Genomic DNA, 24,049 nt, shown 5'->3' with positions numbered 1-24,049 from the left:
GTAACCGGAAGTGCTGGGAGCCACCAGCACAGCCGGAACCAGTGAAGATTCCCTGGATCCCCACTGCACGTTCTCCCACTGCAGTGGATGAGCCCTTTGTATGCCGGTTTATCATGGCCATCCTGTGAGTTTGCATTTGTCTGTTGTTATTAAACGCATCTTTTATACTGCACTTAGATGGCTCTTTTCTATTTTGTTGTACATTTCCACAGAGTTCCTTCTAGCTCTTATCAGAGCCTGCAGCCTTCTACAGCTAGTATTTCTCTATTGTCCAGCAACCAGCCCATGCTTGAACTTTATGGACATTTTAACTAGAACTTACTCCTCCATATGCCGCTCTCTTCTCAGCCTATAGAGTGCTTATGTTTTTTTTTTTGTTTATCACTGTAATAATGTCACTGGTCAAAAAAAGTGTCAAAAGTGTCAGTTAGGTGTCTAAATTGTCCGCCGCAATGTCGCAGTCTCACTATAATTTGCTGATCGCTGCGCTTACTAGTTAAAAATGAATTTTAAAAAATGTCATAAAAATATCCCATCGTTTGTAGACGCTATAACTTTTGCACAAACCAATCAATATACACTGACTATTGCCAGTTAACCACTTTAGGACCGGAGGATTTTCCGGCTTTACGTCCAGGCCACTTTTTGCGATTCGGCACTGTGCAACTTTAACTGACAATTGCGCAGTCATGCAGTGCCGTACCAAAACCAAATTTACGTCCTTTTTTTCCCACAAACAGAGCTTTCTTTTGGTGGTATTTGATCACCTCTGTGCTTTTCATTTATTGCGATATTAATAAAAAAAAGCAAAAATTTTGAAAAAATAACAATATTTTTCTACTTTGACAGTTAAAAAATATCCAATATATTCAATTTTTGTCATATATTTAGGCTAAAATGTATTTAGCTACATGTCTTTGACAAAAAAATTCTCAATGAGCGTATTTTTAACAGCTTTAAGGCCGGAAGATTTTACCCCATTCCTGACCAGGCCATATTTTGCGATTCGGCACTGCGTTACTTTAACGGACAATTGCGCAGTCGTGCGATGCTGTACCCAAATTACATTTTTCCCCCACAAATAGAGCTTTCTTTTGGTGGTATTTGATCACCTGTGCGATTTTTCGTTTTTGCGCAATAAACAAAAAAAGAGCGACAATTTTGAAAAAATAACAATATTTTTCACATTTTTTTATATGAAATTCCCCCCAAAAAATGTAAAAATCAAAATTTTTTAACATTTTAGACCAATTTGTTTTCTGCTACATATGTTTGGTAAAAAAAAAAAATCGCAATAAATGTATTCTGATTGGTTTGCGCAAAAGTTATCGCAGCTACTAACTACGGGAAATTTATGTCATTTTTATTGTTTTTTTTTTTAATGAGTAATGGCGGCAATCTGCAATGACTGCGACATTGCGGCGGACAGATCGGACCCCTAACTGACATTTTTGACACTTTTGGGGGTACCAGTGACATTACTAAAGTAATCAGTGCTATAAATATGCACTGTTACTGTAAAAATGACACTGGCAGGGAAGGGGTTAACTTTTATTGGTGATCAAGGGGTTAATGTATGCCTGGTGCTTACTGACGTGTGTGGGGGGAGGGGTTTGTGTGACACAGGCACAGATCGCAGGTTCAGCTATGCTGAATCCTGTAATCTGTGACTGTCTGTCACATAGGAGATCCGCCCGCTTTGTTTACACAAGCGGGCAGATCTCCTCACTCGATCACTGACGATTGGGGAAGAGCGGCGGTGATCACCGCCTCTCCTCCCCTGGCTCGACTCACGCTGTGTCTGAATACAGCGGGAGCGAGCCTCCGGCGGCGCGCGCGCTGCCCACAAGGGGAGGAGTCCAGCGACATAGACCTACGTCGCTGGACGATAACGAGCCACTTTGCCGCAGTACGCTCAATGTGAGCGGTCGGCAAGTGGTTCAAGTAACACAGCACCACATAGCAAAAAATGGCCTGGTCTGTAAGGGGGTAAAACCTTCTGGGTAGTCAAAAAAAGTATCTTTCTTTTTTTTATACTGTTGAATAAACTTGTTAAATTTCACTGGTAAATTTAGCAACAGTGACAGAATTATCATGGGTGCAGAAAGGGTAGTGTAGATGGTTCCAAGCCCACAAGACTGAACATGACCCAGACAATGAGCAGAGGTGGGGCCCTGTAACAACTTTGGATGGGCACCCATGCTGTGAAAGAAATAGTAGGGAGTATGTGATTCATTGTGGAGAGCCATTGCACCCTAATGTTCCCCAATGATGACTGTCCTACTGTCACAGAGCAGTAGTATTAGATTTAAAAAGTTAAATATACAACCTGTATAAAACACGCTACATAAAAACCGAATTCATACGGCTGCGAAACAGACCATCGCCAAGGCCTGGAAATCCCCAACGCTGATAATGGCTGAAGCCAAACATAGAGTTAACCAAGCTATGATCCACGCCAAAATAGAAACCATCACTCGTGACAAAATTTGCAACTTTGAGAAAATTTGGTGCCCTTGGGTCACACACTATTTACCCTCCAACTTTGATGAATCCTTATTGATGCCTTGGTGACGTATTTTTACATTCGAGCTTCTTGTATGTATATTAAACGCTTGAGGTCGCACATTAACCGGTAATTATATTTAACCTTATCCCTATCCTTTTTTTTTTTTCTCTTATTCCTATTTCATTTTCCCATTCTCCTTTCTTTTCTTGCTCCTCTTTTTCCCTTCTTTTACTCTTCCAATGTGGTTCAGGTAGCAACATTTATACCTATGTTCTCTATACTTGTAACATTATATTGTTGTGCTTTAATAAGCTTCACATCTTAGTCGGTATGATATACTAGATTTTGATCCTTTCTAAAAATTTTCAAGGATGAATTTTCCTATTTGCTATACTTATTTTTGAACTACATGGTATTCATTATATTACTTTGTATCTGTAATTATGGTTATACCCATACTTTATGATGTTACTTTCTTATTGTTGCATCTAAACCTCCTTGTATAACATGGTAAAACTCAATAAAACAAATTTGACAAGAAAAAAAACGAGTTTGTTGAATGGCAGTGTGTAATCAGTCAGCTGATCTGACTGGTTGATCAATGAATTCCTGTGCCCACATTGGGGACTGTAGAGGAGGCTTTCCTCAAGCAGCGGCTGTATTATTCAATGTATCCAGTACCAGGATTTATCCGGACACCATGGCACCTGCATTTGGGCTCAAGTCTTTAATTGCTGAACTTCAATGTACTGTCTGCATTTGGGGTCGTGCACCCGCACAGGTGTCAAATTGAGAGCAGCAGCTATGTCCGTGCAGCCGCTGTGTCCCAATTGACATCAATGGGACTGCCTCCATGGAGATGCACAAAACACCCGTGCATCCCCGTGTGGGTTGCACTTAAAATCTGTAATTTTCATAAAATAATCACCGGTGGTCCTACTATAAACGTCCTTGTTCAGGCACTTCCATTTGTAGAGTGTTAATGCTTTGTCACAGTCTCCTAATTGTTCTACTGCAATGTCACCCTATCACACATGCTTCCCGGGACTACAAGTGGCTGTTTCCACACATAATATGCAGGCGTAATACAAAGTTGTCACCGTCATGAAAGTTGTCCTAAAAAAGGCCATGCAATGGAGTACATTTATTTAGACTAAAGGTGGCTACAAAGAGTCTGTATCAGTGATATGAAACAAAATATGAAATAATGTGTAAACGAGTATTTTAATTAAAAAAGGCAATCCTTTTTATTGTTTCGGTTAAGGTTTACACCTACCTATATTTTACATTTTTAAGAAGTAGTAATAACCTTTTTCTTCTATTAGTTACTTTATTTATTCATTATATACATTCATATAAGTATTCTTAAAACAATATTCACAGAGTTGGCTAGTTTTCAAGTGACTTCTTTTCTGGCAAAATTCTGATTGTATTCAAGTTAAAGGTCTATGGATCATAATGTCACCTGTACTCCATGGTATAAGCATTACTGCAACAGAATTCATGGGTGGTGGTGTTGTTCCTCCTGTGTTTATATTGGCAATTGGCTTCTAAGGCTTGACCCTATCATAATGTACATAACATTTGTGAAGCAAAAGTGCTGCATTGGCTTAGCATTCCCAAAAGACAAAAGAGGGTGGTCAGATGAGCCTTTTTACTAGATATGACTCCTGAAAAGTAAAACATGTATAATGCAATTTGGCTAATACTTCAAGAGACACTGTTACCTTGCCCACTTTCCAATGCAGGGCAAAGTGACAAAGCCTCTGCAAATGGGCTTCCCTGATCCCTTTATACTCACCTAGCCTGCATTCTCTCTATGTTACTTCCTCGGTTGCAGCTGACACTAAAGCCAGCCATGTCAGAAAACTGGGAGAGCAGTGACATCACTTCCTTAGTCATGTGACAGTGATCCAACTATCAATTCCCTGCCAGATCTGTTCACTGCCAGAATGGAGCAGGTCACATGTTCTTCCACATCTGAAAGTGCCAGGTAGTGTTGCCTGCTGCCATGTTGGAAAGAGTGGCAAGCGAGCACATGCTAAGTGAGTATAATATACCTATATATATGTGTGGCCCTCATTGCCATCTCTCTGATAACCAATCTGCAGTAAATCACTTTTCAGAGGCATTTGACAGATGGCTTGGAGGCAATATATCACCTCCTCACCACTTGCATTAAAGTCGAAGTCCAGGATCGATAACTCAGCCTAAAACTGCTCCCTCTTTCTAAATCCTATTCTAACTACCCTGTACAAGGAGGATATATATATTTATCTATTCCAAAGAATGTTCCAGTCACATGATCTCCCCAGCTGCCAGCTTCAGGGGAGAGGAGAGATTGCCCACAATGGCTGCAATGCCTGGGTGGTGACATCACCCATAGCCTTACTATGGGGCATCCGTTGTCAGTTGTCCCTCCTCTCCCTGGCTGCTGGGAGCTGATCATGTGACCGGACCAGAGCGCCCTCAGAATAGGAATCTAGGTATCTATATCCATCTTCCTTTTTAAAGGGTAGTTAGAATAGAATTGTGAAGGGGGGTGAGAGCAATTTTAGGCTTAGTTCATTTAAATCCTGGATTTCCACATTAAGCATTGAAAGCCCTCTGCACTGCACTGCACCACAACTGCATGCATTGCGTGCACACACATTCCACCCAATGCAGGGCAGCTTTGTAAACTTAAATAGGACACATTTTGTGGTGGTACTGCCTGGCAATTGAAGACTGTGGTAAACATTTTGCTGTGCCGCACCATAGCGGGCGGAAGCCATCCCCGCTAGGAGAATACAGGGATTATTGCTAGTAGCTATAGCAGTCGCTTGCGATAATCACAAGCGAATATGGCAGGCTGGTTGTAACCAAGTTGATCCATCAATCAACTTGGTACATTCAGCCTGCTCATTAATGGGTCGAATTGTGTATGGCAAGCCTAAGAGTGTTAATGTGGCTCTTGCATGGGCAAGGTGACAGTGTATCTTTAATGAGGTTTGAACGAAGAAATTAACAACTTAAAATTTCCAGCTACAGTATACATTTATATTTGTGAATTGTATTTTGACTGGTGAAGTACATTGCATTAAACCACTATCTATTTGATCAGCTTAGGAGTACAGAAAAACAAACATTACAATTGGACGCTGAAACCAGCAAGCTTTTTATTGAAGTAATAAGATACACAAAAAATATTATACAATGTGTATAGCACGTTCATATTTATTCATAAGGCTTTATAATTCCCATTCTGGTGCTCTACTTTAATATAAAGCTTGCTACTTTCTGGATCCCATTGTTACGGAACACTTTTTTTTCCTTCTGAGCATTTTACAGTCCTTTAGTTTAGAAAAGCAATAGTCTGAACTGGAGAAAATGTTACAGTACTCTTGCAGTGGGCCCCCTCCTCAATGCAAGGGTTGAATGCTCATTTTGTCTAGGGGATTGGAATAAGGTGAAAAACTTATTTTCCCCATCCTTTCTTTAGGCTTCCTCCTAATCGTAAGATTGGTCTCCCAAAGCTGCACTCTGCTACCTGACATGAGTACATACAATGCAGGACCGGTGCTTCTGCATTGTACATGAGGATGCTGAGTAGCTGCTTATATCATAGGAACTTTGGAAGCAGAGGAAAGAGCCAGCTGCCAGGAATGTGAAGATTAAGGTAAGAATATTTGTGATTGGGGCTCTATAAAAAAAGAGGAAAAATGTCCACCGGGTGAAGTACAATATGAAACAATGCCGATCACCTGTGATCGGCAGTGTTCTCTTACAATGAGGAAAGATTGAGTGGAATTGCTGTGGATGGTGAATCGAGGAAAAGTGCCAGGAGAAACTTTCCCATCATTTCAGTACAGGAAGAAAAGGAACATTTTGATATGCTCTTCATCTCTTTACATCTGGTAAGGAGCTGTCTGAATATTTGGTGAAGGGAATATTGATTCTCCCTGAGTTTTTTGAGGTGTTATCAGGAGTTTCTCGATAGCGATCATTTATATGCCCTTTTGCAATTTTTATCTGGTAAGAAGCACATCTAGAAGGTGGTGGGAAACTGTCACCAACTCGTTGTAATCACTTCATCACCAGTTTATTTTCATCACATCTTCACATCACCACCCTTTTGTTGCACAAAGACTGAGTTTGTTCAACAGATATATTGGACAATTTGTGTCATTAGGCTGTTGACTCAGCATATCACCTTCATTGTTTCATATTGTACTTCACCCGGTGGACAACTTATTGAGTTTTTGGACATTTTCTTTGGACTTTATGTGTGGTCATGGTGTTGGCTTTCCTGTTACCTGCAGACAATCATTATTGTACCACTTTCCAGCCCTTCCGTGAACAAACTGCCTTCTGCTACCGCCAAATATTTCTAATTTTGACTCATCAGTCCTGAGCACCCGCTGCCATTTTTTTGCACCCCAGTTCCTATGTTTTCATGCATAGTTGAGTCGCTTAGCCTTTTTTCCAAGTCAAAGGTATGGCTTTGTGGCCTCAATTCTTCCATGAAGACCACTTCTGGCCACCCAGTTTCAAGCCTCCTACACTGCTGTTTCTGGTTCAGGTAATGACTGTGTTTCAACCTACATATGAAGATGATGATCATTATCACCTGCATGGTATAATTGATTGAATCCAAAGGGTAGTCTCACCAAATATTGATTTGTAAATTGATAAAAATAAACAAATAAAATATATATATATTATTGAAAGCACTCTTACTTTACAGCAAGTCTTCACAGCTGCCTAAAACTATATATATATATACTGTAAATATATATATATATATATATTTAAATGTAAAATGTTTTCTTTACTTTAATATACAACATTGGATATTTGGATATCACAGTTAAAAGGACATTTTTGAGCACAATATTTATTGCTATATTGTTTCATTTTTATGTTTTATTTCAATCTTTTGTTATTTAAAGAGGAAGTTCGCTCCCTTCAGATATTTTTTAAGCCCCTCTTATTTGTTTTGCAGTGCAGCCCTGGTTTCACGTATTTACCTGCCCTTTTAAAGTGTGACAGCCCATGTTTTATGTAGCCATCCTCAGTGATCATGAGCCAGCTCCCTTTTTTGTGTTCAGGCAGCCAGCCCACAATGAAGTGCGCTGCTGTGTGCCCTACTTTTCCAGCATCCTGAGACAGAGCTATCCCAGTAGACTGCAAGAGTAGGGATATGTTTTACCTGCCTAGACCAGTGGCCAGTATAAAAAATGAAAAATTGTAAAAATTAAAAAAATAAATAAAATTGATTTAGTGGAGGGTGGTTATGGTTACATCATGACTTTGGTTAATTATTACTAATGCTGCTGCTTACCTGCAGGAACTGAGCTCGTACATGGGCCTCCACTAGATGGCTCTTGCGCAGATTAGCAACTCTCCACATGAGACACAGTTTGCCATCTCTTTGAGCAATCACTGCATTTTCTGTGAAGACAAGAGTTTCATTTCTCTTTTTGGGTTTGGCAATTTTTGCCATGATGGCTCCAATAATGAAGGCATCGATAATGCAGCCCACAATGCACTGCAGCACCACAGTCAACACCGCTAACGGGCACTCTTCTGTCACACTTCTGAATCCATATCCAATGGAAGTTTGTGTTTCTAAGGAGAACAGGAAGGCGGCCATGAAGCTGGTGACTTGTAAGAAACAGGGAGGGAGAGGGATCTCTTCTGAGCCAGGCTCAGGTGGTGGTGCTAAGTCCCCATGCAATGAGGCAATAAGCCAGAAGGAGAAACCAAAAATAAGCCAGGAAACCACAAAAGTAAAGGAAAATATAAGGAACATCCACCTCCAACGTATGTCTACACATGTGGTGAAAAGGTCAGTCAGGTAGCGTTGGCTCTTTTCACTGAGGTTAATAAATTCTACATTGCAGTGACCGTCCTTTTGTACAAAGCGGGTACGCTGACGAATAGGCTTTGTGTGTACCTTCCCATTGCGATAGGCAGTTGGCTTCATACCCTGTGTCAGCTCTGATTCCTCTTCCTCTCTGAGTGGGTCCGGAATATCTGTGCTAAAGCGACGGATGGCGCGCGCCACCCCCATGGCCAGGGCACCACGGGGAAGGATGGTGGTGCTACCCATCCTAAGTTTTGGAGACAGCAGGTTTGGTGAGAAATTCAGGTTCTCAAAAGCTTTAAAGGCACAAAAAGTTCATGATGCAAAGCTTTCAACCAGTCCTAAAACAAAAGAAACAGTAGTTAATGTTTGTGGAGGATATAAAGTTGAATTTCTTTTAGGCAAACTAAGTACATACCCTAAGTGTCTGTGTTTGTGTGGCAGTGTAAAAACAATTTGGTGTAATGATATACTTTTTCTTATTTTGACTCCCCCCCCATGTATTGCACTGATATGTGTTCAGATATAAGCAACCTGCATGGCCAGCATCCCCAGTGCCAATTTAGTTTTCTGGAAACAGCACCATACTGTCCAAATACATTCTGTCCAACCAGTTGACTTTTCCTCCAAAATCTTTCAGCGAGTGGAGTCAGATGAGATTTGAATGAATCTGAACAATAATTGCAAGTTAAATGTAGCAAATCCCAGTTAAAGCAAAGAACCCAAATCATACCACATATTCTTCACAAACACAAATAGAGCAGCCTATTTGCAATTTCCCAAAGTTTTGTAAAGAAATCATAAAAATGTGTAAAATACTTTTTCTATGTGTACATTATGGGACACAGGATATTATTCTGAAACAATGGGTTATACTGCCACCTTCAGGAGAATTTAACAGTGGCAAGCAAAGCTGTAAAGACAGCCCAGTATAACCTCTCCCACTAGCAAGAAATGAAAGCAACAGAAGTGAGGAGAGGGACCTTTGTCCCACAATGTACTCTAACAAAATTATTTTACAGGACACAGGATAGTATTCAGACACACTGGGACCTCCAAAATCAGTCTAACTGAGAAGTGGGCAACAGCAAATGAGGGGAAGAGTCAGCTGAGGCCTGGACATCCATCTGGTGAAATTTAACAAACAGAAGATCAGTTGGCAGCCTTCTGGAGTGCTCTACACATGGAAAGGGGAAAAACACAATAATGAAACGAGAAGCAAGCTATCCGCTATGGGGATAAACAGAGAGTTGGACTGTCAAAAGTAACCTGAAGCTTGGAGATTTTGGCTGTAAACAACATGTACCACATCCAGACACTGATGGGAAATCTTCTTAGGATGTTTAGCAACAGGATAGAGAGATGGTAGAACAATGTCCTGGTTAAGGTAAAAGGAAGAAACCACCGTGAGAAGAATAGAGGTCCTGGTCCTCAAAACAACTTTGTGTTTGGGGAGCAAAAGAAGGAGTTCCTTAGAGCTCAAGGCTACCATCCTACTAACTTGCCTTGCATAGGTTATGGCAACGAGAAAAGCAACCTTGCAAGTTAGAAACGACAGGAGAATATTCCTAACAGTTTCAACAGATGGTCTTTGAAGTTCTGACAGAACCAGGTTGAGACCTCACTGAATCACTGGGGAGCACACAGGAGGAACAGTGTGGGTAACACCCTGTATGAAGGCCTTCACTAAGGAGTATGAGGCAAGCAGTCTCTGAAACAGAACCACCAAAGCTGATATTTGACCCTTGATGGCACCCAAACACTGCTCAAGAGGAGGCTGGAGAAAAGACAGGATTTGTCCCATGGATAACTTCCTGGGATTATATTTTCTTGTCTCACACCAAGAGAAATATCCTTTCCAAGTGTAATGTAGACTACGTGAGAAGTCAATTTCTGGGCTTTCAAGAGCATAGAGAGGTCCAAATCGGATATGGCCATGTACCTCAGAACCCAGGCTTAAACAGCCAAGAAGTTAAAGCCAACAACCTAGAAACAGGGTGGCCCTTGGGACAGAAGATCCAGACAATCGGAGAGAACCCATGGAAAGGCTGCCAGGAGTATTATGGGTCTGATCCTCCTGGGCCTGCTTAAAGCTGTGAGAATCACCAAAATGTGTCCATCTCGATCCTGCAGGGTTTGCAAGGAAGGAGCTTCAGAGGGTAAGAGACATAAATGAGGTTGAACTGATCTTACTGAGTCACCAGTGCATCTACTGTGAAGGCTAGAGAATCCCTAGATCTGGAGGCAAACCTGCTGAGTTTTTGTTGAACTTGGAAGCTAGGAGGTCCAAGTCTGGGTCCCCCACCTGCGACAAAGTTCTTGGAGCACCTCAAGAGGAAAAGGCCATGCGTCAAAGTCTAGACACTGACAAATGAAGAAGTTCATCTGCCAGTTTACCATGCCTGGGATGTCCATGACCGCATGGTAGTCAGGGCTGGAAGTAAAATTCTACCAAAGCCAAAATCAGATCTGATTTCCTTTGAGCCACGAAAGTTCTGGTGCCTTCTTTATGGCTAAAAATAAGCCACTGTCATGGGATTGTCAGACTGAATGCTGGTTGGATTGCCTCACAGATGAGAAGTCCAGCATTGAAGGGATAACCAAATCACTCCAAGTTACAGAATATTGTTTGACATGTCACTTGTACTGAGAGGGTAACTAGGACTCCTCAACCTATGATCAGCCATGGTATACTGGGTACTAGGGGTGCTCACAATAAAACTGGAAAGCGGGAAGGGTTAATACCACCTTTTACTATTACTGAAGGCAGCCGGAGCCCAGAATAAAATGTCCCAGAGAATTTTGGTTCGGGGGAGAATAAGGCAGGAAAGGCTGAGCCAGGATTCCACACAGGTCCCAAATTAAAACACGCATGTTCTTGGGCAACATCTTATACTTCTTAGATCAGACATTAAGGTGGTCTCTGAATACGTTAGTTGTGTGGATGTGACAAACATCTGCACATTTAGAATGAAAATTGCTGTATTTTTTCTAATATACTGTAAGTAGTTCCTATATTGCCAGCAAAACCTCGTGGCCATAATGTGTTTTTGTTCCACATATACCTCAATCAGGAAAAAAAGGCAATGTGACCACTCAGTTGTGTTAATGCCATAGGAACTACATATATTAGAAAAAATACAACGATTTCCATTCTAAATGTGGATGTTCATCACTTTGCATAATGAACTTATTATACATAGACCCCCTACTGTATATCGGTATTTCAGATCAGTTAACATCCATTAAATTTCAGTTTATGCTTTGCTTTTATTCCTCCATACATTTCAATGTGAATGCATGATAAATACTTGGTGTTTGACAGATAAGGCTCACTAATGATGAAAAACTCCAACCTCAGTAACGATGAAATGATAATGACGTCACCACCCATCTGATGCATATCGCCCAATCACCTTTTGCAAAGGCAACGAACAATGCATCTCTCTAGCTCCGAGCCCCCCTCTGTTCACTTTAGTAAACACAGAACCAGTGGGTCGGACCCAACAAAGCCCACCAAAACAAGCTCTCTAGTTATGAGCTCCCTGGGGGCAGACCCCTGTTCCTTTTATAATGCACAGAACCAGTGGGTCAGACCCCACAAAGCCCACCAAAATGAAAACCCCAAAAAACTATTTATCAGAGCAGCTACCACAAAAAGTGCATTTACCACACTAACAAAAAGAATGATAAGTGAAGCACTCTGTAATTAAATCCTCCTCCTAAATTATACAAGATCTCTGTAATTAAATCCTCTCCCTAAAACCCCTATTTTATTTTTAAAAAATTAAAAAAATACACTCACATGGCATAAAGGGTGAAAGGGCTTTTTCACTCTGCAAAAAAAAAAAAACCTCAACATGATGGCATCCTAGCTCCACCCTACGTAATAACATCAGCTGACCCGCCAAAATGAAAGCTCAAAAACACAGACCCACTGGTTCTCTATATTATAAAGGGAACCGGGGTCTGCACTGAGCTCATCCTTTGAGAAAGCCGATTGGGCGGTGATGTCATTACGTAGGGTGGAGCCAGGATGCCATCTTGCTGAGATTTTTTTTATAGTGAATAAGCCCTTTTACCCTTTCTGCCTTGTGAGTATATTTCGTTTTTTATTAAAATAGTTGCTTGCGGTCTGCATTATCTTGGTTTTTCTTTTCTATGACATGTATATTGGAGAGACTGATGACCAGTATGAAGAGTGGCCTTGGATGTAATCTGTGATACATCTTTATACTAAAAAGCAAGTTTTGCCTCCTGTTGTTAGGGGGGTCCATCAAATTAGGTGAGAGGACATCCAGAGAGGAGCTTTGGTGATAGGCACATCAGTGCTATTTTCATTGGGGGATAAAGTGTGAATTCCTTATGCCCATGGAAGAAATGTCTTGAACTTTCTGAAGATTGTTGTCACATGAAGATTGGATGGTGTATGGGACTGTTATCGTTTTTGACAATTTGCACATTTTTTCTTTGGGATATACTGTATATTTCAAGGACTATATCTGCTATATTATACTGATTCACGTTGTTTATTTGCTTTCTGATGTCTTTGCTATATTACACCTTTTTTGAATAGATTGAATTTTTAAGATACATATTGTTTTGTTTAGATTGTATAATTTATGGAGAGGATTTCATTACAGAGAACTTCACTTATCATTCTAGGTATATAAAAATTGTGATATAATCTAACATTAGTGGTCAGTATAGATATAACTCCTTACATTGGTGGTTATTGTAATATTGCCCCAGGATATTGGTGGTCAGTTTAGGTTGAAAATCAATTTGCCACTGCTCAAGTAACCCCTAGCAACCTCAGGAGGAACACTAGGGTTCCACAGCACCCTGGTTGAGAAAGGCTGTTATTGCATTTGTTATTTGAAAAGTTTTTATAAAGAAAAATTAGCATAGGTTTAAGGCCCCTTTCACACTTATGCGGCGCGATTTTACGGCGCGATTTTGACGCGACTTTGCCGCCATTTTGCCGCCATTTTGAAAGCAATGACTATGGCTCAAAATGCAATCAAATCGTGGCAAAGTAGTGCAGGAACTACTTTGAAGTTGGTGCGACTTCAAAACGCACTGATATGAATGGGGCTCATTGAAAATAATGGAAAACGACTTGTCATGCGATTATGCGGTCCAAAATCGCAGGACAAGTCGCACTAGTGTGAAAGGGGCCTTACCTGTCATTTTGTTGCAAAATCGTTCTTCATGATCAGTAATGGGCTTGGCATGTCACCTGTATGGGATATACAGAAATCTGTCACCTGTATGGACCAATCATCTGCAGCCAGGGCATTTCCTACCCTGCAGCCACATGTATATAAACCCCAGTCACAGATGACTGGCCCATACAGGTAACCAGGGCTGGGAAAAGGGGTGGGCAGGAGGGGTGGCTACCCTGGGCTCAAGGGTTTACTGTAGGGATGGGAGCTCCTTACTTCTGTTACAAGGCTGACAGGAATAGTGACAGCGGTAATGATTTTAACAAGTGAGTGACTGCTGGGCAAAGGATCCCCTAAGTTTGCACATTCTGAACAGGAGAGTGGGGGGGGGGGGGGGGTTGGGGTGGCGGTTTGGCATCTTTGCCCTGGGCGCTGAGTGACCTTGTCCTGGTACTGCAGGTGGGCTCTTTCATGTGGGTTTGGATCCTAGTCTGAACATGACTGAACTTAGCACTGATCAGGATCCACACAACTGGGTGCATGGCAGGGACGTGTCCCTTGCCTACCTATTTTGTGCAAAGGTGTCCTTCTTTTTTTATCTCTAAATTTTGGGTGGTAAGTAAACATGTCAAAGTTTAAAGTTAGTTGGCAATAATAATTATGAGAAGGAAATGGTTATGTAAAACTGCTCAGTGTCCTTTGATCTATGTGGGTCAAGTCCTTCTCATGGCTCTGGACCTCGTGACTGTTTGCAGACCTCTCTCTCACACACATACACTTATACTCTCTCTCCACACAAGAGCTGCTTATGTTTCCATATAAAGCAGATGTGAAGCTTAGTGGCAGCAGACTCGGAATTTCATGACAATGTCATATCTAATCTCAGACAAGGTATCCAATTTGCATGTAAGGTCAATGATGCAGCAAGAAAAAAATCTATGCTGTGTTTCCCTTATTGACAGCACTGACAGTCGGCAGTCTATCACATTCAGTGATGTAACATCAACATCTACAGATTTTCCCTAATTACATTTATCTAGAAAATAATCTATTGTCCAGCTTTGACAGCTACTGTTCAACTGATGTGCCACAGTGTGAAACGCCCATATTGTTGTACTATATATGACACTTTTTATTTTTGATATCCATCCTTATTATACTTTTGTAAAATGGGCAATTACAATTACAATTTTGATTTTTGATTACTTACCTTTGCAGTGTTTATGGCTTATTCAGTAATGTAAAGAGTAAACTGCAATATCCATTAGCAAACATTTAGACTTAACCACTGATTCCTACACAATTAACTAAAATCTGATTGGTTGCTGTACCTTACTTCTCACAATAACAGTACTCTTGGTCCACCTTGTAAGTTTTTTTTCTTGCTTTTTAGCTAAGACTCCATTCAAACTTGTAGGACTCCAAAATTGCGCTGACTTTGGAGTGCATTGTTGATGCAGCTTTGACGTAACTGTGATGCAACTTTGATACAACTTTGCATGGGGGCAATTTGGATACCACTTTGGCTTTGACCTTTGATGATGGACAAATGTTGCACAACAGATATATTGTATAACATTCAGGTACTACTTTCATGCAACTTTTGAGGGTTAACATTGAAGTCTATGGCACTCAAGTTGCATGAAAGTCAGACCACAGTAGTGCATGAACTCCTTTGAAGTTGCTGCAACTATATGTCGCACATATATGAATGAGTATCATTGGAAAACACGAGGAATACCTTGTTATGTGACTTTGATGTCCAAAGTTGCATGACAAGTCGCACAAGTGTGAATGGAGCCTAAGATGTCTGTTAAAGGTGAGCAAGTTTTTATTGGCAGCCTTTTGCCTCATGGAATTACTCTTCTGTTTAAAGAATTACTACACTTCACGTGAATATTTATTTTTTTAAAGCACCCTGTATTACAGACAGCTGCCATTTTCACAATAAGATATAGTTTTTACTTGTTTTTAATGTTTGTTGTAGCTTAGCACTGTTGATCTCCTGTAGCCTGTTTGCCACCATTAAAGGAGAAGTACAGTCAAAGCTCGTTTGGCTGTACTTCTCCTGTGAATCGCAGGAGCGCAGTCTGTTCTGCACTCCTGGGACCTGTTCTCAGCAGACAGAAGCCCGCTGTTGGCTGACATCACAGCGTCGTTCCATGCTGGGGAAAGATCTCGACCATATGATCAGGGTCCGCCCAGATGCCTGAACCAGCTCAGCCCCTCAGCGAGCCACTGAAAGCCTGAGTCAGCCACCCCCTCCAAAGTCCAGTGCTTAAGTAAGCGCAGAGAGGGGGCAGAGCATGGAGAACCAGGCGATCAGCGTTCTTTGATGGCTCAATTCTCTTCTCTTCCTTTATTCTCTTACAGCCAACTAGGGCAGATGCAATATCCACCAAGTAAGTTCCTCTCTCCCTCTTTCACATTTAAAACTGTCACAGGGATCTGTGAATGAATAAATGACAAGTCCTGCCTTCCACCGGGGCAGATGGACTTGTAGTTCTCAATGAACTCCGAGTGCGTTGATCAGCACACTCGTAGTCCATTGACACTTCCTGCAGCTCAGTGACTGAAAGTCCATACAGAAGTATGGGCAGAGAGCAGCAGCCTGACTTTGCAACTGTGATCCCCTGATCACAAATAGTATACTTTGCAGGCCCCTGTGTGCAAAAATAATGCACATTTTTTTACCTATAATTTATTATTTTTTTTTCCTAAAGGAGAACTTTCTACAGAAAAACACAGCTCTGTTCTAAAGTGTGAACCTGCCCACCCTTGGAGAGACTACCTCAGTTTTGCTTTACCTGCATACTGTGCATGTTTTTTGGAATAGTGTACTATGTCATTATAGTTCACTCTCTCTGGGTCCACACACCTACAACAGAACCACTAGCAAAGCATGGTAACAGGAGTCTTTTTACTTGTTGCTATTAGGTGTGTGGACAGGGTGGGGTGGGCAATTTGTCTTTTTTAGCCTCAGTCTACCTGATAGTCTACCTGTCAACATGATAGAAAATAAACTGGTTACAACTTTTGCTGGTATAGTCTCTGTTGGGGTTTTTGCATGAAAAATCACCAGAAAATGGTTTTAGTGGTGTTGTCTGCACACTTTCTTCTTGTAGTTACATGAAGTACTAATCTGTAAAAACCATCAGTGATGATGCCAGTACATGTGCATATCACATATCACACCTCATAATGAGATAGCCTGCATCAATTGCAAGGTACAAATAATGATAAACCAAACAGACAAGATGGCTTGCAGTCAGTGACCATTTAAAAAAATGGACATGATGGTACACTATGTAGTGACATGCTCAAAGGCACCATTGATTCACTCCTACATCCCTTACATTCAGAACATATCAGCCCTGTTTTTTGTACTCAATTAACTCCCCCTTCCTTACTAAATAGACTAGCAAACTTCTTACCCTCCCCATCTATTGTCTCTACTACTGTAATATACTGCCTAGTTGTCAACTAACAAGATTCCCACCTCTGTTACCTTCCATAAATGCTGCAGTAAAACGTATCCATCCCTTTCACCACTACTCATCTGAGACCCTCTCTGTCAATCTCTGAACTGGCTTCCAGGACACCTGAAAATAAAACTGAAGTTAAAAGAGAAGTGCGGGATATGAAAAAAACAAACACACATACTTACCTAGGTAGATGCAGCCATTAGTATGATGCTGCATCTGTCCCCCAACGCCTCTACACCGAGAACTAAGTGATCAAACTCTGCTGATCACTCAGTTCTCAGTCTCGGTTCTCTGCTCTGCCCCACCAGCACTTACTGCAGTGCCAGGCTGAGGGGGTGGGAGCGGCTGGCTCAGGCTCTCAGCAGTGTGCTGAGTAGCTGAATCAGTTGCCAGTCAGGCATCTGGGTGGATCCTGACATTAAAGTCAGGAGCTCTCAAGAGTCTGGGCCCACTGAGTGACGTCAGTGCACTCCTATGATCCCCATGGAGAAGCAAGGCCAAAAGAGCTTTGACCCTACTTCTCCTTTATTATATTTTGCCTTGAAAGCGCTTCACAACCCACCCCCCAAACAACTACTGACCCGATACACAAATATTTTCCCAAACACCCTCTCCACTCTTCCACTTAAGCCTTCCTCACTCATAAACTCATCCCATAAACAGTTTTAAGATATTTCTGAAGTAGCCGTTATTCTTTGGAATATTCTTTCATGTCCTACCACTCCTGCCCCTATCTTTCACACATTTAAACAGTTTTTTTTAAAAAGATTACTTTTTCAAAATTACTAACCCTGCTATCCTACCATTCTTTAGCAGGTCATCACCTCCCATCACTCCCAGCCTCTACCAACTCCATTACCTTGAGTATCAGGTGCTCTCCAACCTCTCTGATTTTAGAACACTAATGGTAAAAATAAGGTCTACCATGCCTATTCCCAAATTGACACAGGTGGGTCAAATATTACATGTATAAAATGCTTCAAAACATCCCCAGTCAGCATGTGGCATATACCAGCCCCTAATGACAGATAAGGCTGTAATGAGACTAAGGAAAGTGATAACAAATTATACTAGCAAAACAATGGAGGGCCAGAATTGATTTGAATGTTTTTACCGTTGTGGTTATTTTTGCCTTTTGTTTAATTTATAAAAAATAATAATTGGAAAAAAATAATAATAATAATATTTTCAAAATACATTTTATATAAACCACCAGTGCATCTAGTAGGAACAAATAAAACATTCTGAAGTTTATATTGTAGAGGAGTTGTATATAGTACTATGTATAATATGATGTTGAACAATCTAGCACAATCAAGGCATAAGTGGGCCCAGGAAAAAATACTGTAGTGGGTCCACCATCTTTAGTAAAACAATAATTATTCTTTAAATTTGATTTTCATAATAAAGTGTAACCAGACTTGTATAAAGTATTCAAAATTTCTACTTGAGTAAAAGTACAAGTGCTCGATCAAAAAGTGACTTGAGTAGAAGTGGAAGTGCTCGCAGAAAAAGTTACTTAAGTAGAAGTACTAAAGTATTCAACATTTTTTTTACTTAAGTATTGCAAGTAGTTTTTTCAAAAAATTTGCTACTTAAGTACTAAAAGTAAAAAGTACCAGTAGTTTTGAAAAAAAAATTCTACTCAAGTACTGAAAGTAAAAGTACAAGTACTGTGTTATGTAGTTATTAAAGAAAAAAGTCAAAAGTTTGAACATCATATTGTTTTTTATTATTTCAAATGATTTATTCAAATGATTAACCTAAAGGACAATCACAATTCCTTAGGCTGTAACTTTTTGTAAACAAAAAACAGATAAAGTATGTCCCTCCCTTCCCCTTTTAAAGCATCCACCTTTTAAAGCCAGTGGTGGTCTCCTTCCTGAGCTTCCTCACTCTCACAGCCAGGCAGATCACTTGAAGTTGAAGGGCCAGGGGTGGAAGGTGGTGTTTTTGGTTCGTCCATCTTTTCAGCTGATCAAAAGGCAGAACAGGAGCATGCGCAGTATTCTTAATCGCGGTTTGATTTGATTCGCTCAATTGATGATGATGTGCCAGGCCAGCTTCATCAAACCTACAACGCTTAAAGTGAAAAATGCATCAAAAACTACTAACAAAGTGGCTGTGCTAAAAATGCTAATAAAGTGCCTGCAATTATATATATTCTTCTTGTATTCAAAATCATCGCCCACAATATCAAAAATAAAGTGACATGTCTGTGCTAAATGCAGTGCAAATTATTCCTACAATGTAAATTTAATTCATATAAAATATATATGACAATACCACAATAAAATAAGTTGTGATTGTGAATAAGTTAGGTGCAAGTTTAAGTGTGTAAACTAAACTTTATAAGGAAAAGTCCATAACTGAATTCCAGTGTGCAATCTAAGAAGTGCTTGTCACTTGCTGTCAGATGCTTCCACCTTTCTTCTGTGATCTGCTCAAGTAAAGTGGTGGACTGGATAGCCTCTCTCTCTGCCTCTCACCTTGGTAGCACTGGCACTGCACTGGTTCAAAAAGCTGTCTATATTATTTTCATTATAAGAACTTGTCAGAACATGCTTCCACCACCTGTCCTTCACACTAGTAGTGCTCATTTGCTTTGCTCAAGTCAAGTGCCACTGCCAGTGGCCACTGCAGTGCAGGCACAGCCGCACAGGCAGAGGCAGGCCGCAGGAAGCACAGGCACCACCACAACACAACACTTATGGTCCATGGACCATGGATGGTCGGATAATCATCATAGCCGTCAGTCTCACTCTTCTTGGTTCAAAAAGCCACCCATGACCCGTGTGTATATAATATATTAATATTTTATATTGATTATTTGATTCTCAAATGGCACAATTGCCATGGCAAGGATTAGGCCCTCTATGCGGTCCACCTCACTCACCTCATAGAGAAGAAGATGAGATAGCGAAGAAAATGCTCCGAGTCCTGCTCCCGCGTCCCGCCGCCTGTGTCACAACTCCTCTCAGTAAGGGCCCTAAGGGGTGGAGTCTGAGTGACACACAACACGTTTAGAGGCGGAGACCTCGAGCGGGAAGACAGCAGCACGGCTCCTCCAGTGTGGTCTTAACTTGATGATCATGACAGTGATTCCGCGGGCCGCGGCGCGAGCGAGGCTGTGGGATTGATTGAATTGAGTTGTGCTGCCTACTGCTACACGCTACCTACTACTACTACTAAATTGTGAGTCAGTATATTTTATTTCATTTTTATATATAAAAGCGATATTGTTGAGCACTACTAGCCACTAGATCTCCTGGCTGTCACTTTGTCACATGTTGGGGAATCACAGCGGCTCGGCTCCAGAAGTGGCGGGTGTCCCCGTCATCCTGCCAGGGCCACCAAGAAGTTCATCACCTAATCTTAAATTATTAATATCTTATGAGGAGAGGACCTATGAGATTGAGAATTGAAATAATTAAATATATATGGCTTTTTGAACCAGTGCAGTCAGTGCCAGTGCCACAGTGCCACCCAGACGCTATCCACCAGTGCCACCACCATTAAGTGTGTTGGTCGGTCACTCGAGCACTGAAGGAGGTGGAAGCATCTGACAAGTGAAGTGACACTTTAGATTTGCACACTGGAATTAATTTATGGACTTTTCGTTATAGATAGGTTTACACACTTCAACTTGTTGCACGCTCCTGACCTAACTTATTTCATAACTTATTTTATTGTGATTTATTGCCATATTTTATATGAATTGAATTTACTGTTACATTGTGGGAATAATTATTTTCACTGCATTTAGGCTTTAGCACATTCATGTCACTTTATTTTTGATACTGTGTGGAGTGTGGGCAGGGCACTGGGGGCAACGATGATATTATATCGATTGCACAGGCACTTTATTCGCACAGCCAAGTTGTGTTTGTTAGTAGTTTCTTGATGCACTTTAAGCGCTGTAGCACCATTTATTTGTTTGTTTCATATTTTCTTTTTATTGGAAAGATTTGGTATAGCAGCTTTTATTATACACAGCCTTTATTTTCGTATGCGCTGATTTACAAATGACATTATACACATTTTTTTGAGCTTTATGTAACCTGCCATCTACTGTTCTGGCAGTGGTAATTTTTTTTAAAAGTAACGAGTAACTATGCAGCACAAAAAATAAATACTTGAGTAGAAGTATCGAAATCATCGAAAAAATGTAGTGAAGTAAAAGTAGAAGTAGGAGAAAAAAATTCTACTCTAGGAAAGTACAGATACCGCATTTCGGTACTTAAGTACAGTACTTAAGTAGTTCTACTTCGTTACTATACATCTCTGAGTGTAACCACATTTCCTTTATCTTTTCACAAGCAATTTTTGTACTAACACTACCTTTTGCATATACAGTATGTGTTTGAGCTGTATAGCCTAATGCAGGGGTCTTCAAACTATGGCCCTCCAGTTGTTTAGGAACTACAATTCCCATCATGCCTAGTCATGTCAGTGAATGTCAGAGTTTTATGCCTCATGGGATGTGTAGTTCCGCAACAGCTGGAGGGCCGTAGTTTGAGGATCCCTGTCCTAGTACCTCGATAGCCCCATGGACATATGAGAAGGAGGAGAATGAGAGAAAATGGCACTAGTAGCTGTAGAATAGGGAAGAAGAGTACCGTCAACACAAGAGCATGACAAGCTTAAAGCTATGTTTGAAATAATGTGTATGTATGCTATATACACAGGTGCATCTCATAAATTTAGAATATCATCAAAAAGTTAATTTCTTTCAGCATTTCAATTTAAAAAGTGAAACTGATATATGTTATATAGATGCGTTACACACAGAGTGATATATTTCAAGCATTTCTTTCTTTTTTTTTTTTTTTTGCTGATTATGGCTTACAGCTAGTGTAACCCCAAAATTTGGTATCTCAGAAAATTAGAATATTACATAAGACCAATAAAAAAAAGGATTTTTAATACATAAATGTTGGCTTACTGAAAGGTATGTCCATGTACAGTATGCATGTATAGTATGCACTCAGTACTTGGTCTGGGCTCCTTTTGCATGAATTACTGCATCAATGCGGCGTGGCATGGAGGAGATCTGCCTGTGGCACTGCTGAGGTGTTTTGGCAGCCCAGGTTGCTTTGATAGTGGCCTTCAGCTCGTCTGCATTGTTGGGTCTGGTGTCTCTCATCCTACTATTGACAATACCCCACAGATTCTCTATGGGGTTTAGGTCAGGCGAAATTGCTGGCCAATCAAGATCAATAAACCAGGTAATGGTACTTTTGGCAGTGTGAGCAGGTGTCAAGTCCTGATGAAAAATTAAATCAGCATCTCCATACAGCTGGTTAGCAGAGAAAAGCATGAAGTGCTCAATAATTTACTGGTAGAGGGCTGTGCTGACTTTGGACTTGATAAAACACATACATATACAAACACGTATATACAGTAAGTAATGAGAATGGTAATTATCCAAATAAACTTCAATAGCCATTGAATTATTTTTGGTTAACTACCATTTATTTTGTTTAAGTACCATTTTTATTACTTATATACAGTTTATTATCCATTGTAGTCTATGCAGTGCTTGTTTATTGTAAAGTCACCACAGACTCTGAATAGGTAAAGGGTTTGTTAGGCCCATTTTGTGGTTATGGATTTGCAATCTGTGTTAAATTCTAAGCAGAATTAGATGAATTAGGCTTAAAGAAATATAAAAACCCAGTGATCTCCTAACAAAAGAAAAGAGATTGCCCCCTTTTAAAAAACATGAGGTCTCTTATCTTTCCAGAGAGAAAGATGGCTGAGAATAAAGCCTTATGATCCAAACTCCTTTAGTTCAATGTCTCTTGTTGAACCGCTTGTCTGGTGCTCTTTGGAGTAGCTGTTCTGGGTACTTTAGTAAATGGTCCTTATGGTAAAAGGTTATCTAGGTTCCTTGCTGGTTATGCAAGTTTTGCTGTGTGCACAAATCAATCTCGGTGTCCTTAAATGCCCACCCCATCCAGTGGCGTGCAGACAGACTATACGCACATACAGCACCGCATAGCCCAATGCTCAAAATCCTTTAGTCCCCCGAAGCAGGACTAGTTTACTTTGCCTTGCACGCGACTACATAGCTTTCCCAAGCTTGTATATCCCAAACCTGTTGCTAGAAACAACACAATACAGTTGCAGAGTCAACAGTTCTAATAATTATGCGAAAGCCGTTTCACATTCCCAGAGAGCACAATGACGAAAGTTACACGAAAGCAGTAACACTCTTACATTAGGAACAATTGCTGAACAAATATCCACATCAAGGATATCAACTGTGTTTTAAGGATAATTTTTTATCTTAGATCTCAGTTGAAGAAGAGCTTCGTCAACATAAATGAGAATATCATTTCTAGGCTCTCTGGCATGTGTTTTTAGATTTCTAAATATAATAAATGTGTTTAATTTAGGTCTGCAAACATAAATAAAAAATCTCCTAAATTTGAAGACAGAACTAATTGATGGCTGTGATTTGAGGACAGGCAGACTACAATTTAGGATGGCCATACAGGAGTAAAATTTATTTAAAAAATTGTATTTTCTAAAGGTTCATTTGATTTCCTAATGGTTACTGGAGTCAAATTGATGTTCATAGTGATGAGAAAATGTGGGGGAGCAGGATAGGAAATTTTTCTCGTTGCTTATCTAAACGAACGAACAAAACAAAACCCAAAACTCCTAAATGTGATTTCCTTTTGAGAAAAAACATACATATAGGTGTCCTTTTATGAACGGGTGAATTTTTTTCTCCCTTGGCTTCTCTACAGTTCTCCGGGGAAAATGATCACATCTGGCACCCCTTTTATGAATGGGAGAACTTCAGTTCGCCCAGGGTGATCAGAGGAGAACGGTTTTCTCGGAGATCTGTGTAGAAGTCAATGGGGCGTCTGTAATCTCGTGAGACAAAGCGAGATTACCGTAGTATGAAAATCCCTGGCGCGCTTTAACAAGCAGAGATAAATTATCACTGCTGAGTACACCAGGTTAATAAATAATAGTCCCCTTACATATATATATATATATATATATATATATACACTGAATACAC

General features: G+C 40.5%; 1 protein-coding gene across 1 annotated transcript in view; it reads right to left on the bottom strand.

The window, feature by feature from the left end:
* The window catches only part of KCNJ14 (potassium inwardly rectifying channel subfamily J member 14), an 83,673-nt gene that overhangs the window by 13,083 nt on the left and 46,541 nt on the right, over positions 1–24,049 (bottom strand). Inside the window, exon 2 of the mRNA XM_082273195.1 lies at positions 7,833–8,698. Within this exon, the coding sequence (XP_082129321.1) occupies positions 7,833–8,603 (771 nt within the window). The 5' untranslated portion in view covers positions 8,604–8,698. The remainder of the gene's footprint in view (positions 1–7,832; positions 8,699–24,049) is intronic.

Source organism: Pelophylax lessonae (assembly GCF_965119305.1).
Source record: "Pelophylax lessonae genome assembly, chromosome: 12".
NCBI classification, from domain to species: Eukaryota; Metazoa; Chordata; class Amphibia; order Anura; family Ranidae; genus Pelophylax; species Pelophylax lessonae.
This window is presented reverse-complemented; position numbering and strand designations above follow the sequence as displayed.